General features: G+C 37.2%; 1 protein-coding gene across 2 annotated transcripts in view; it reads left to right on the top strand.

Annotated features, from left to right (window-relative positions):
* SBF2 (SET binding factor 2) overlaps positions 1-14,713 on the top strand; it is a 499,779-nt gene that overhangs the window by 408,254 nt on the left and 76,812 nt on the right. For both annotated transcript variants that reach the window (XM_077769129.1, XM_077769130.1), the window contains exons 18-22: positions 415-585; positions 8,402-8,664; positions 10,990-11,162; positions 11,996-12,069; positions 13,513-13,708. In XM_077769129.1, coding sequence (XP_077625255.1) covers positions 415-585; positions 8,402-8,664; positions 10,990-11,162; positions 11,996-12,069; positions 13,513-13,708 — 877 coding nt within the window. The remainder of the gene's footprint in view (positions 1-414; positions 586-8,401; positions 8,665-10,989; positions 11,163-11,995; positions 12,070-13,512; positions 13,709-14,713) is intronic.

The raw sequence follows: 14,713 nt of genomic DNA on the forward strand, positions 1-14,713 counted from the left end.
TAAAACCAAGTCGAAAATTGTTTAAATTATCTGAAGCTTTATATTTAGGTTATGATGGATTTCATTTACGTATCCTAATTGTAATAAGAGCTACCAATTCCAAATGCCAGGTACTTTTCATACATTCTCTAATTCATATAACTTTGATTTCTAACTGTTGCTAAAATGTTTGTGAAGTGACTGAGACCCTAAGGGACTTGATAGCAAGCCCAAAGTTGCCAGTTAAAAATTAATATGTTTAAAAAAAGAAAAAAAGAAAATGAATAAGTTGCTCATTGCTAAGCTTGTACTGCCATAAGCTATTGTTTAGGTAAACCCTTTGATAACATCCATGACCAACCCTGATCCCTGTAATTTTCTAAATCGTTATGACTTTGTCAGCCCTGTGATGATATGTATTGTGTGTTTTTGCAGAAACTGGCCCCTGGAGTCAGCCAGTTTGCTTACACCTGTGTGCAGGACCACCCCATTTGGACAAATCAGCAATTTTGGGAGACAACCTTCTACAATGCAGTACAGGAACAGGTTCGCTCCCTGTATCTCTCAGCCAAGGAAGACAATCATGCAGCATATCTGAAGCAAAAGGTAAGAGAAGAAAGGTACTGGTGTGGGACTGGGATCTTGGCTTCAAGGAAAGCTTATTCAGATATTCAGGGCAAAAGGAAACCTAGCCACTTTCTACCAGTGCATTTAAGTTTCATTTAGGGAATCGTGTGATGAACATCTTTCTTCTGTTGATTTCTGATACTACATTTTTCCATAATAATTTCTTAATGTAGTTCTTTAGCACTAGAATTGTTATATTTTAATAAATAAAAATTCTTTTGAAACAATTATAGGAAGCTAAACAGAAAAAAGAAAATGAAATACCTGGGCAGATGTCTTTGTGTAATTAACTTTTTTTTTTAATTTTTTTTAATGTTTTTTTAAATTTATTTCTAGGAGAGAGAGAGAGACAGCGTGAGCAGGGGAGGGTTAGAGAGAGAGGCAGTCACAGACTCTGAAACAGTCTCCAGGCTCTGAGCTGGCAGTCAGCACAGAGCCCGACGCGGGGCTCGAACCCACGAACCGCGAGATCATGACCTAGGCGAAAGTCGACGCTTAACCGACTAAGCCACCGAGGCGCCCCCTGTGTAATTAACTTTTTGAAGAAATATCAAATTAAAGTTAAATGACTCTAAAATAAATACAAAATTCAGTGGTTCTTCTCAAAAGTATGTCAGCAATAAATCTAGTTCTCCTTTTAGGAATATTCTGTATGTTTCTATATATTTTATCAGCATCAATTGTACCTCAGAAAAATATCAAAATATTTTCAAATAAGAACATTGTTTCTAGGGGTGCCTGGGTGGCTCAGTCGGTTAAGCGAGGGGGTAAATGGTGGGGGAAAGGAAGAGAGGCAAACCATGAGAGACTCTTGAATGCTGACAAAAACTGAGGACNGAAAATTGTGTCTAATTTGAAAGAGTAGTTTAAATTTCCTGAAATTTTAAAATGTCATTCACTAGGTGTCTGGTCTTAGGCAGTTACCTTTACTTCTCAGTGCCTTTTTTCCACATGGGTAAAATGAGTAAATATAATTTTTGTAAGACTTTGGTGTCTACTACAAGTAAAGGGCACTTAAAAAGTACCTGACACATTCTAAATAATAAATGTTAGAAATTGTCAATGTTATTAATTGAACTTAAACCAGATTAACAGCTGATTGTCAGTGTTGACTTGCTTTAAGAGTAATTTGTTAAAAACATTTTTTTTAATGTTTATTCATTTTTTGAGAAACAGGGAAACAGAGCATAAGTGGGGGAGGGGCAGAGAGAGAAGGAGGCACAGAATCTGAACCAGACTCCCAAGCTCTGAACTGACAGCACAGAGCCCAATGTGAGGCTTGAACTCACGGACTGTGAGATCGTGACCTGAGCTGAAGTCAGATACCTAACCTACTGAACAACCCAGGGACCCCTTAAGAGTAATTTTCTTAATTTTTTTAATTAAGAATAGTGTTTAATTCTACATGCTGGGCTAATACATTACAATACTGATGATCCTTCCCATCACCCTCCGTTTTATTTTATTTTTTAAAGTTTCAGTATAATTAGCATACGTTTTTATATTAGTTTCAGGTATGTAATATAGTGATTCAGTAATTCTATATACTTTACTCAGTGCTTATCACATTAAGTGTACTCATAATCTCCTTTACCTATTTCACCCATTCCCCCACCCACCTTCCCTCTGAAACCACCACATTGTTCTCTATAGTTAAAGTCTATTTTTTTGTTTGTCTCTTTTTTTTCTTTATTCATTTGTTTTGTTTCTTAAATTCCACATATAAGTAAAATTATGTGATATTTTTCTTTCTCTGACAAACTTATTTCACTTAACGTTATACCCTCTAGATCCATCCATGTTGTTACAAATGGCAAGATTTCATTTTTATGGCTAAATAATAGTCCATATATATATGGACAAAATAATGGATTATTATTCATATATATATGATGAACTATTATTCATATATATATATGATGGACTATTCATATATATATATGATGAACTATTATACATATATATAATAACAGACAACATCTTTATCTGTTCATCTAGCAGTGGACACTTGGGTTGCTTCCTAACTTGGCTCTTATAAATAATGCCACAATAAACATACTGCATGTATCTTTTCAAATTAGTGTTTTCATATTCTTTAGGTGAATACCCAGTAGTGGAATTACTGGATCATATGGTAATTCTATTAATTTTTTTAAGGAACCTTCATTCTGTTTTCCACAGTGGCTACACTAGTTTGCATTCCCACCAATACTGCACAAGGGTTGCTTTTTCTCCACATCCTCAACAACACTTGTTGTTTCTTATATCACCCTGTATTTTACACTGATCTTATATTATGTGGGATAAATGAATTTAGATATCTAACAGGAACCACATAGTAGTATTCAAATATTTCTATGTCGCATGTAATTTTAAACTTATTTGTCTATTATTTAGTATAAGAACAGAAACATTAATTTAAAAAATAGTTGATATCTCATATTCCAAACTGTTATTATACACTGCTAGTGTGAATTCTTTACTTAATTTAATGTAAAACTCAGATTTTTCTTTCAAAACACCAAATGTACTTGGTTAAGGGTTAACTATTACAGATGCAAATTAGTTTGAAGTCATGCTCCAGAAATATTTGGGCTGGCATGGTGCTTTTGATAGTTCTTAAAAGCAGATGTAATGTAACATTGGTATATCTCAAAAGCATTTGTAGAGCAAACGCATGTCACTACTTCTCTGTCCTCTTTTCTAAAGAAGTCTCTCCATGATACACAGATTGTATGCAAGTGACACTAGGTTGCACGTGGGTGGCTCAGTTGGTTAAGTGTCTACTTCGGCTCTGGTCATGGTTTCACAGTTCATGAGTTCAAGCCCTCCATCAGGCTCTATGCTGACAGCTTAGAGCCCGGATCCTGCTTCGGATTCTGTGTCTCCCTCTCTCTTTCTCCCCCTCCCCTGCTCACCTTCTGTCTCTCTCTGTCTTTCAAAAATAAATAAATGTTTAAAAAGTTTTAAACAAGTGAAAGTAGATATACTAGCTCTTCTTTTCAGCCTTCTCTTTAAAATCCCATTGTCAGATACATCAAAAAGAAAAAAAAGAGAGGATTTTGAGAAGATGGTGTCAGAGAACCATAGACTCACCTTGTCCCACAAATACAACTAGATAACTATCAAATCATCTAAATACCTCAGAAATCAATGTGAAGACAGCAAAACAAATGCCACAACTAAAGTTAGAGAAGAAGCCACATTGAAGAAAGTAGGAAGTGCAGAGATGTGGCTTGGGAGAGAAACAAATCATGGCCACTGAGGTAGAGGGAGCCACAGTTGCATAGAAAAGTAAAAGACAAATTTGCATACCAGGAGTGCATGGAGAAAATAAATCCCCACAGAATTGGCTTAGAAAATGAGAGGGACCAAATTTCTTTAGTTCTTACAACTATAAGGGCTTTAAAACATGAGGTTTTAAGGTCAGTGGGCTTGGGTCAGTGAGAGCCCAGAGGACACTGGGACTGCTCTTGGAGAAAAAGCAGGCCAAAGAGCCCAAGGACATACTGCACAGAAACAGTGACCTGAAGAACACCTGGGACACACACTGGGGAGGTTAGTTGTTCATGTCAGAGTATGGCCGTCAGAGTATGGCCCAGAGGCAGCATTCACAGAGACCAGTCCAGGAACAAAGGAGCTGGAAGGGTCTCTTCCATTTCCCATCCGTGGCCCTCAGCATAAACACAGAGTGGGAACCAGTGCAGCTACCTAATTTGCTTACTCTAAGCCCCACCCCCTATACTTGGTGGAACTGCCGTCTCAGTCCCAATGTGGTAGGCCTCCTCCCCCAGAGGACAAGCTCAAACCCCTGCCAGTACCACATCTCCCCATCTGCAAGTTTTGTGAGGCCTCAGTTCCCGTGGCATCAGTGACAGGTCTCATTTCACAAGCAAACCAGAATATACCTAGTTACAATGTGCCACATTCAGGCCAGGGACCAAGCACTGCCCACAACAGGCAAAGAGAGCCTCTGCAAATGACTGGCCTGAAGGATAAAGCAGCCAGGACACAACAGCAGACCACACATAGCACACATTGGAACAGTATCTGGAAACACCAGGCCCAGGGAAATAGGGACCACTACATTGCAGGATACTACAGGACTTCATAAAGCCATTATCCTAAAAAACAGGAGACAGAACTGACTTTTCTAACACCATAAACAGGCACAGTGACTTAGACAAAATGAAAAGACAGAGGAATTTGTCCGAAATGAAAAAAAACAGGACAAGGCCACAGCTGGAGATCTAAGTGAAACAGATTTAAGTAACATGCCTAGGGGAGAATTTAAAGCAATGATCATAAGGATACTCACTAGACTTGAGAAAAGAGTGGAGGACATCAGTGAAGTGATTAACATAGAGATAGGGAATAATATAGCAGAGATAGAAGTCTCAATAAATGAAATGAGAAACATGCTTGATGGAATGAAGAGCAGGATGGAAGAAACAAAGGAATGAATTAATGACATAGAAGACAGAGTCATGGAAAGTAATCAAGATCAGCAAAAGAGAGAAACAAGAATCCTGCAAATTAGAATAGACTTAAGGAACTCAGTGACTCCATCAAATGTAATAAAATCCGTATTATAGGAATCCCAGAAGAAGAGAGAGAAAAGGGATCACAAAGTTTACTTGAAGAAATGATAGCTGAAACTTCCTAATCTGGGGAAGGAAACATCCAAATCCAGGAGGAATAGAGAACCTCGAAAAAAATTAGCAGAAGTATATCCACACCAAGACATCTTGAAATGGAAAAGATAGATATAAAGAAAAAATATTAAGAGACACAAGATAAAAGAAGACAGTTAACAGGGGCGCCTGGGTGTCTCAGTCAGTTAAGTGTCGGATGCTGGAGGCATCACAATTCCAGACTTCAAGTCATATTACAAAGCTGTAGTAATCAAAACAGTATGGTACTGGCACAAAAATAGACACATAGGTCAATAAAACAGATCAAAAACCCACAGTTATATGGTCAATTAATCTTCAATAGAAGAAAAAAGAATATCCAATAAGAAAAAATAGCCTCTTCAACAAATGATGCTGAGAAAACTGGACAGCAACATGCAAAAGAGTGAAAGTGGATCACTATCTTTCACCACACACAAAAGTAAACTCAAAATTGAGTGAAGGCCTAAATGTGAGACCTGAAACTATAAAAATCCTAGAGGAGAGCACAGGCAGTAATTTCTCTGACATCAGCCATAGCCATTTTTTTCTAGAAAGGTTCCCTGAGGCAAGGGAAACAAAAGCAAAAATAAACTATCAGGACTACATCAAAATAAAAAGCTTTTACACAGTGAAGGAAACAGTCAACAAAACTAAAAGGCAGTTTATGGGAGAGAAGATATTTGCATATGACAGATCTATAAAGGGTTACTATCCAAAACATATAAAGAACTTCTAAAACTCAATACCCCAAAAGCAAACAATCCCGTTAGTAAATGGGCAGAAGATATGAACAGACATTTCTCCAAAGACATACAGATGTTCATCATCACCATCAGGGAAATGTAAATGAAAACTACAATGAGATATCACCTTATACTTATCAGAATGGCTAAAATTAAAAACATAAGAAACAGCAAGTGTTGGCAAAGATGTGTGGAAACAGGAACCCTTGTGAACTATTGGTTAGAATACAAACTGGTGTAAAACAGTATGGAAGTTCCTCAAAAAATTAAAAATAGAACTACCCTACAATCCAGCAATCACACTATCACACTACTGAGTACTTACCCAAAGAATACAAAAACACTAATTCAAAGGGATACATGCACCCTGATGATTATAGCAGATTATCAACAATTGCCAAATTATGAAAGCAGCCCAAGTGCCCATTGATTGAAGAATAGATAAAGAAGATGTGGTATATGCATACAATGAAATAATATTCAGCCATAAAAGGAGTAAATCTTGCCATTTGCAACCATGTGGATGGAGCTAAAGAGTATGTTGCTAGGGGTGCCTGCGTGACTCAGTCGGTTAAGTGTCCAACTTCGGCTCAGGTCACGATCTAATGGCTTGTGGGTTCGAGCCCCATGTCCCACTCTGTGCTGACAGCTCAGAGTCTAGGGCCTGCTTCAGATTCTGTATTTCCCTTTGTCTCTCTGCCCCTCTCCTGCTTGTGCACTTGCTCACTCAATCACGTGTGCTCTCTCTCTCTGTCTCTCAAAGATAAATAAATAAACATTAAAAAAAGTATAATGCTAAAAAAAAAAATAAGTTAGCAAATTAAGGAGAAATACCATAGATTTCACTCATACGTAGAATTTAAGAAACAAATGATCATGGGGAAAATAAGAGAGAAACTGAGAAATAGACTCTTGATAGAGAACAACCTGGTCCTTACCAGAGGGAAGGTGTGGGGGGAATGGGTGAAATAGGTGATGGGGTCAAAGAGTACACTAATCATGAGTACTGAGTACTTGTTGTACTATGTACTTATTGAATCACTGCATTGTACACTTGAAATGACTATAACACTGTATGTTAATCAAACTGGAATTAAAATAAAAAACTTAATAAAAAATAAAATCCCATTATCACCTGTATACCTATATCCTAATAATATTTGACTCCCACATTTACAAGGAAATCTAGCTTTATTTTTTGTGACTTTGGCCATTCTGTCTTCTTTTCCCAAACAGCAGAAGAGAAGAAACATATCAGAGTAGAGTCAAACCTTGGTTTGCGAGCATAATTTGTTCCAGAAACATGCTTGTAATCCAAAGCACTTGTATATCAAAGCGAATTTCCCCAAAGAAATAATGGAAAATCAGATGATTCATTTTTACAACACAAAATATTCCTATAAAAATTATTACAATAATATAAAATACAAAATATAAAGAAAAATAAATAAACCCATACTTACCTTCAAAACCTTTGTGTATGGTGTGAGGGAGATGAGAAGGGGAGGGTCATTGTGTAGGATGACTTTCACTATCACTGACAGAATCACTGCTATCTGTTGGCTCCATGGAATTTTTTTTCTTTTCGTGGAACTTTAACAAGAAACCTATCCAATGACCTAGAATGAAGCAAAAGGCATTCTTAATCTTACTCTTGTATGGAAAGGCAAAGGACTGCCCATAGGTGCTTTGAAGTGACAAAAAGTATGCTAGTGCCAGTCGTGGGCACTTCAAACATTCTGAAAAATCACCGATTTCTGCCAAGCACCATGGCCTGAGACCGAGCATTTGAACTTGAGAGACGATCACCCACAATCCCGCAGCAAGAGAGAAAGAGAAAAACCCTTGGCTCAGTTGTGATCATGTGACATTCAACATCACGTACTACTCGTATTGCAAGACATTGCTCATTTATCAAGTTAAAATTTATTAGAAATGTTTGTTTGCCTTGTGGAACACTCACAGAACAAGCTACTAGTAATCCAGGGTTTTACTGCATTAGTAAATGCTGCTGGAGCATTCATTCATTTACAGGTATTTCACATCAACAATTTGTTGTAACTGGCAGCTTGAAAGAGACAGAGCCATAGAGATAAATGTTAGCAGTGAAAAGTGTATCCATCTGTGCTTTGCTACTGCTTCCTTGGATTTATCACATGGTTCCACTCTAGGTTGGCTGGAGCTGGGAGAAAAAAATGACTAGAATTTATTTTATTGTTGTTATGTTTTGTTTATATGTTTTATTTATTTTTTTGGTGACCTAGGTATTTATATAATAGATGGATTATTGAAATATGTTCGATGATGGATTATTGAAACATGTTCAGTGCTTTTTGAAGCTTGTGTGATGTCATAGATTTGCACTGTTTTTTTTAGGATAAGCTTCCAGATGACCAATATCAAGAAAAGACAGCAATGGACTTGGCAGCTGAGCAGCTGCGCCTTTGGCCTTCTCTGAGCAAATCAACCCAGCAGGAGCTGGTGCAACGTGAGGAAAGCACTGTCTTCAGTCAGGCCATTCATTTTGCAAACCTCATGGTCAACCTGCTAGTTCCATTGGATACAAGTAAAAATAAGCTCCTAAGAACATCAGCACCAGGCGACTGGGAGAGTGGGAGCAACAGCATTGTCACAAACAGGTACCAAAATGTGCACACACAGACCTCCTATTCTTGTCTTAGAAGACAATATAAACCATTTTGGACAAATACTGCTGTACATATTTCAAAAATTTAAGCATTTTTCTTATCTTAAGACTTGCCCAACTTGTTTTGAACTCTTCTATATTAAAAGGCCTTCACTTCATCTGATTATTCTTTTTTTTTTTTTTTTTAATTTTAGAGATTGGGGAGAGGGGCAGCAAGGGGAGAAAAAGAGAGAGAGAGAGGGAGAATCCTAAGCAGGCTCCACACTGAGTGCAGAGCCCATCGTGGGGTTAGATCCCATGACCTAAGCTGAAATCAAGAGTCAGACGTTCAACCAACTGAGCCACCCAGGTGCCCCTCTTGTGACTATTCTTAACTATCTCCCACACTGTCTTCTTTTTCGTGACCTAATATTTCAAATGTCTCACCCAATACACATCAAGCCCTTCAGTTACTTTCTGCCATAGCAATTTACAGAAAGCAGTCTGGAAAATTACTAATGAATTTCTTGCCAAAGTGATTATTTGTTTCTTGGCCCTCCTTTTTTCAGTGTATGCATTGCATTTGTCTATAATCATGTCCTCAACCATGCCTTGCTTTCAACCCTACAATGACTTCCAGTATCACTGAGAATAAACCCATGGGTTACAAGGCCTAACAGGATTGGCCCCTGACAATTGCTCTGACCTTATTTCCTATCATTCTTCTGTCAGTGAAACTGGTCTCCCTGCTAATGCTAATCCTCACTCTAAGCATAGTACTGCCGCAGCATTTTTGTACTTCTTCCCACAATCTGAAATACTCTCCCTGAAATAGTCACAACAGTCACTCCCTCACTTCATTTAATTCTCTGCTCACGTGTCATCTACCTGGAGAGGCCTTCCTGACTTCCTTATCTTAGTAGTATATCCATCACTCTGTCTCTTACCTTGCATTTTTTTTCTTTCATGACACTTTCTACAACCTGATTTATTTTCATGTATTTGCTTATTGTATGTCTCATTCATTGCTGTACCCCCAGATCTTTGCATGTAGTAGACAATCAGTAAATATTTGGTTGACCATATGATTAAATGAATCAATAAATGAACTGCATCCCCAACAGTAGTGAAATTTTAACCTTTTAGGTCTTCAGTGATGCACTAACATCCTGGTAGTTCTTCTCTCATAAAGCCTTCTCAGGCTCTTTCAGGAAGCTTCTCTTCTCTTTCCATTCTCAATCCCTCTTCCAAGCTCTCCAAACTCTCTTAGAAACTCATCCACAAGCCCATATCTCTGACCTCAGCGTCTCAATCCCCCTTCATTTTTGTCAAGAACACTTAAGAGCTTCTGGTCTTCCACTATAGACTACTCTTTGTTGTTTTTAAGTCAGTCTTTTGCACCATGCAGTCAGCTGCACAGATCTCTTATTTATTCCCACAGAGTTATTTTATGTGAACAGTATAACCTAGGCCTTCATCACTTCAAACTATAGATAACCATGTTACTTGAAAGTCTGCCTAGTGAATGGCTAAGGCACTCAAGTTCTTTAATGCTTTGGGATGATATGAGGCGATAGACATTGCTTAGCTTTTCTTTAAAGCTGATTCAGCTAATGTGGGTAGATTTGGAGGAAAGAGAACTGAGTAGGTTAGAACAAGCAAATGAGTCCTTCTCATGATTAGCAGTCTAAAAGAAGGCATGGGAAGCAGGAGTAATTGTTGAATAGTGGGAACCGAATAAGCAGCAAGTACAGGGATGGAGCTTTCACATCTACTCCATTTCCAATTTATTCCCTTCTGTTGCATGATTTTATCACATACAGAAGATTGATGGCTTCACAGTGACTAAAAGGGTTGTGGTTCACTCAGAGAACTATTGGCAAGAAAAGGGTTCACAGGGCAGTTTCGTTCTTCCATTTGGAAAAATATGCTGTTTTCTGGGAAAAATTCCTTTACTTTGCCTACCAGGGAACATGTCCCCCAGTTGTCAAAGACCAAAGATAGCCATATTACTTTGTCTGGTTCTATGTGGTAATTAACTTGAGAGAACAGGGTTGTTGTTGTTTTTTTTAGAAGGTTCAAGTATCAGATAATAAATGAAAGAGTCTATTTTTGTTTTAGTTTCTGTGGTTCCTGAGTTCCTTTTTAGGAGAATGACAGAAGGTATTTCTTACAAAAACAAATATGGGTCCAAAGGACAATGCCTGACAGTTGCTTTCAAATGCAGACAAGTAGAATATTGTAATGTAAGCAAATTTAAATTGCTATGGAAATTGACTATGATAGACCAGTCATTTGTTACATTTGAGTACTGACTATGGTTCCTTGACTTTCTCAGTATTGCAGGAAGTGTAGCTGAGAGCTACGATACAGAAAGTGGGTTTGAAGATTCGGAGAATAATGACATAGCCAATTCTGTTGTGCGATTCATTACCCGATTTATTGACAAGGTTTGCACAGAAAGTGGAGTTACTCAGGATCACATCAAGAGCCTTCATTGCATGATACCAGGTAAACCAGTTTGCAGATTAAATTAGAGAACCAGAATATTGGAGATAATTAAGTAAGAATTATCTCCAAAGAAATAAGAAAAAAGTGGGTCCATCTACAGTACTTGTCTTCAGTGTAGTTTAGCCATGCTATTTATTTATGTTCTAATTAAATTTTGTTAATATTTCTAAATTGTGGTAAAATGTTTGTAACATAAAATTTGCCACTTTAAACTATTTTAAGTATAAAATTCAGTGATACTATGGTGTGCAGTCATCACCATTATCTATTACCAAAACTTTTTCACCACCCAAATCACATCACACTTAATACCCATTCGTCAGTAACTCCACATTCTCCATCCCAATAGCCCCTGGTAACTTCTATACCTCTGTGAATTTGCCTATTCTCGGCAAATAGACTAGATATTAGTCTAGATAGACTAAATAGACTATAATATTAGTCCTTTTTGTCTGACTTCTTTCACTTAGCATAATATTTTCAAGGTTTGTCCATGTTATAGCAGGTATCAAAATGTCATTCCTTTTTATGGCTGAATAATACCCCATCATATGGATATACCACATTTTGTTTATACGTGCATCTCTTGATGGACATTTGGGTTGTTTCTGCCTTCCGGCTACTATGAATATTCCCATACAAGTATCTGTTTGAGTCCTTATTTTTTATCTTTGTGGTATATACCTAGGAGTGTAATTGCTGCATCATATAGTAATTCTGTGTTTAACCACTTGATCTACCAAACTGTGATTAGTTTTTAATTCTGAAATATTCAGAATTTGTATTCTGCTTATTTTGTGCTCTTTCATTTTGAATACTCTGACTTATCCTAGGAATTGTAGCTATGCACATTGAGACCCTAGAAGCAGTACATCGAGAGAGTAGAAGACTCCCACCAATACAGAAGGTAATTATTCTAGACTACATGTTTTCAGGGTATAACATCTCTTCTTAAAAACAGCAACAATAGGCTGGTGTGCCCCAGAAAATACCTTCCTCTAACTTTTTACAGAGATTAACTCCAGTTTTATCGTGTAGATCCTCATAAAACAGATACTGAAGTAGAATCAGAGATTCAACAAAGAAGCATTAATAGCCTCTTGTTGAGCCTACTTTTATAGGCAGGTCATAAATTATGAACATTTGAACTTCTAAGCCCAAGCCAAGATTTTATGCCCTGCCTACTTCCAGAAAAAAGGACTTAAGGGAGTTACCATAAAAATACCAGGTTCCTGAATCTATATATATTACAAGCATACATCACAAGCTTCTAGGAAGTCTATTAAAAATTGAGAACCCAGAATCCCACCCCAGCCTCTTGAATTGGAGTTCCCTGAGACTCGGTCTGGGAATATATACTTTAATAAGCCTTCCAGATGATTATTTTGCAGCTAGTCTGGCACCAGTCTGTAAACCAGTCAGGACCCTCTTACCTATATAACAGAACTATTAAAAACAAATTTAAAGGAAAAAGCAGAAGCTGGATTCTGTCAGAAATCTGAGACACAGTGATCATTATAACTTTGGCATTACATTTAGCTCTGAGTTTCCTAGAGCAAACAAAAAAATAGTGCTGATCTATATAGTTTTTATTGCTTAGTAAAAAATAAATGTATTAGATCCTCAGGAGAGGTGAATTTTTTTCTAGCACTGGTATCTTCAGAGGAGTGTATCATGTGGTTGTGTATTTCCCAAGATGTGTAAATGTTCATTATTTGGCCATTTATTGTGTTAATCTTCAGTGAAGACCTAGAAGAATAGGTCCTTTTAAAGATGCATCTATTTTTCTAAGAATTTGTTTCTTAAATTTACAGAAGTAACAATGCTCTTTGAATAAAATTGAAGCATTAAAGAAATACACATTCTACAAAGTGAAAGTCTTTCATGGTTTTTCCAACCCCACCTCACCTCCCCCCTTAACCATGATAGTACCACCTTTAAACAGTTCGGTTCATATTCTCACTTTTTCTTTTTCTAGAAAAGGGAGTTATAATATACATACTGGTTTGCAACTTGCTTTTTTTTTTAACTTAATAATGTATCCTTGATACCTTTCTATGACAGTACATATAGATCTATCTTATTTTTTTAATGCTTCCAAAATGTTCCATTGAATAGATATTTTAAACATTTTAGTAATTTCTAATTATTTTAGTGCTAATAAGCAAAGAATCTTTTCACATTTGGATGCAAAAACATCATTTCTACCTCTTCCCAAATCTATTTTCTTATTTTAGCTACCTGAGTAGTCTGACTTGGGTTTTTTAGATTTGCAATTAAAAAGATAACTTTGGTCTAAATTTTGGAAACCCCCCAAGATTTGTGTTTAAGATGCTTTTTCTGTTGTTAGCCCAAAATTCTTAGACCTGCTCTACTGCCAGGAGAAGAAATTGTCTGTGAAGGTCTTCGAGTCCTGCTAGACCCTGACGGAAGAGAAGAAGCTACCGGAGGCCTTCTTGGAGGCCCTCAGCTACTGCCAGCAGAAGGAGCCTTGTTCCTCACCACATACAGAATTCTGTTCAGAGGAACTCCCCATGATCAGCTGGGTATGCCTCATATTAATGCCATCAGAACATGAATATACATGTGCTTCTTGAGTTTTGATTCCATTTGTGTGCAGTAATTTGCAGATCATTTCAGATTCAAAGTAAGCCTTTTGTCACCAAGTATTTTTGGAATACTTTTGTCTGTCAAAGCTAATCATAATTTGTATTATAGAGTCTAATTTAAAGAACCAAGGGTATCTTCTAAACAGTAAATCAAGGGTTCAGTCACTGAAACAATCATAATTTCATGAGGAAGCATATTGTGACTTACGGATAATCGCAGTATGTAGCTGCTCACAGTGTCTCCTGCTGATTTGTCCCACTTTTCTGAGTCTTGCAGTTAATTGTAAGGCTCAGGTCTTCCAGATGCATGATCCCTTTTGTGGAAGGATATGCTAAGCATCGCAAGGTTGTATAAAAAACTAACCCCATTTCACTCTTGGCAAACTTACGTCACTAAACTCCCTCAACCTCTATTTCTCTTTTCTACTAATGTATACAGTCTTCCATATTAGAAAGGAATAGTATGCCCTATTAAGTCTGAATTCTCTTCTTTAAATCACTGTAATCTCTATGTAAACTAATATGGTTGATGGGGAAAGCATATAAGATTTGGGGCAAAACTGTTGGTCTCCAAATAAGAAGCTCAGATTTAGATTTCTGATGACTAATCTTAAGTTTAGTCTTAAGTTATAAAAGCCCCCTGTTTTGAGAGTAGGGAATTGGGCTTGATTGGTGATAATTCGGTGGTTGTCCCTCTACCTTGACCACATATTTGAATTATCTGGGAAGCTCTAAAAAATGAAAAAAAAAAAAGCTATCAAATTGTGCCCAACCCTCACACAGTTGAATTAATACCCCAAATCGGATTTTAGGAATGGGGAGACCCAAGCATCTGTGCATTTTTAATCCCCAGAAGTGATTATGATGCATAGTAAGGATTGAGAACCAGGGATAAATGGTCACTTAAAGTTCCTTCTTCATCTGAAATTATTCATTCAGTAA

Source organism: Crocuta crocuta, unplaced genomic scaffold, assembly GCF_008692635.1.
Source record: "Crocuta crocuta isolate KB4526 unplaced genomic scaffold, BGI_CrCroc_1.0 scaffold255, whole genome shotgun sequence".
NCBI classification, from domain to species: Eukaryota; Metazoa; Chordata; class Mammalia; order Carnivora; family Hyaenidae; genus Crocuta; species Crocuta crocuta.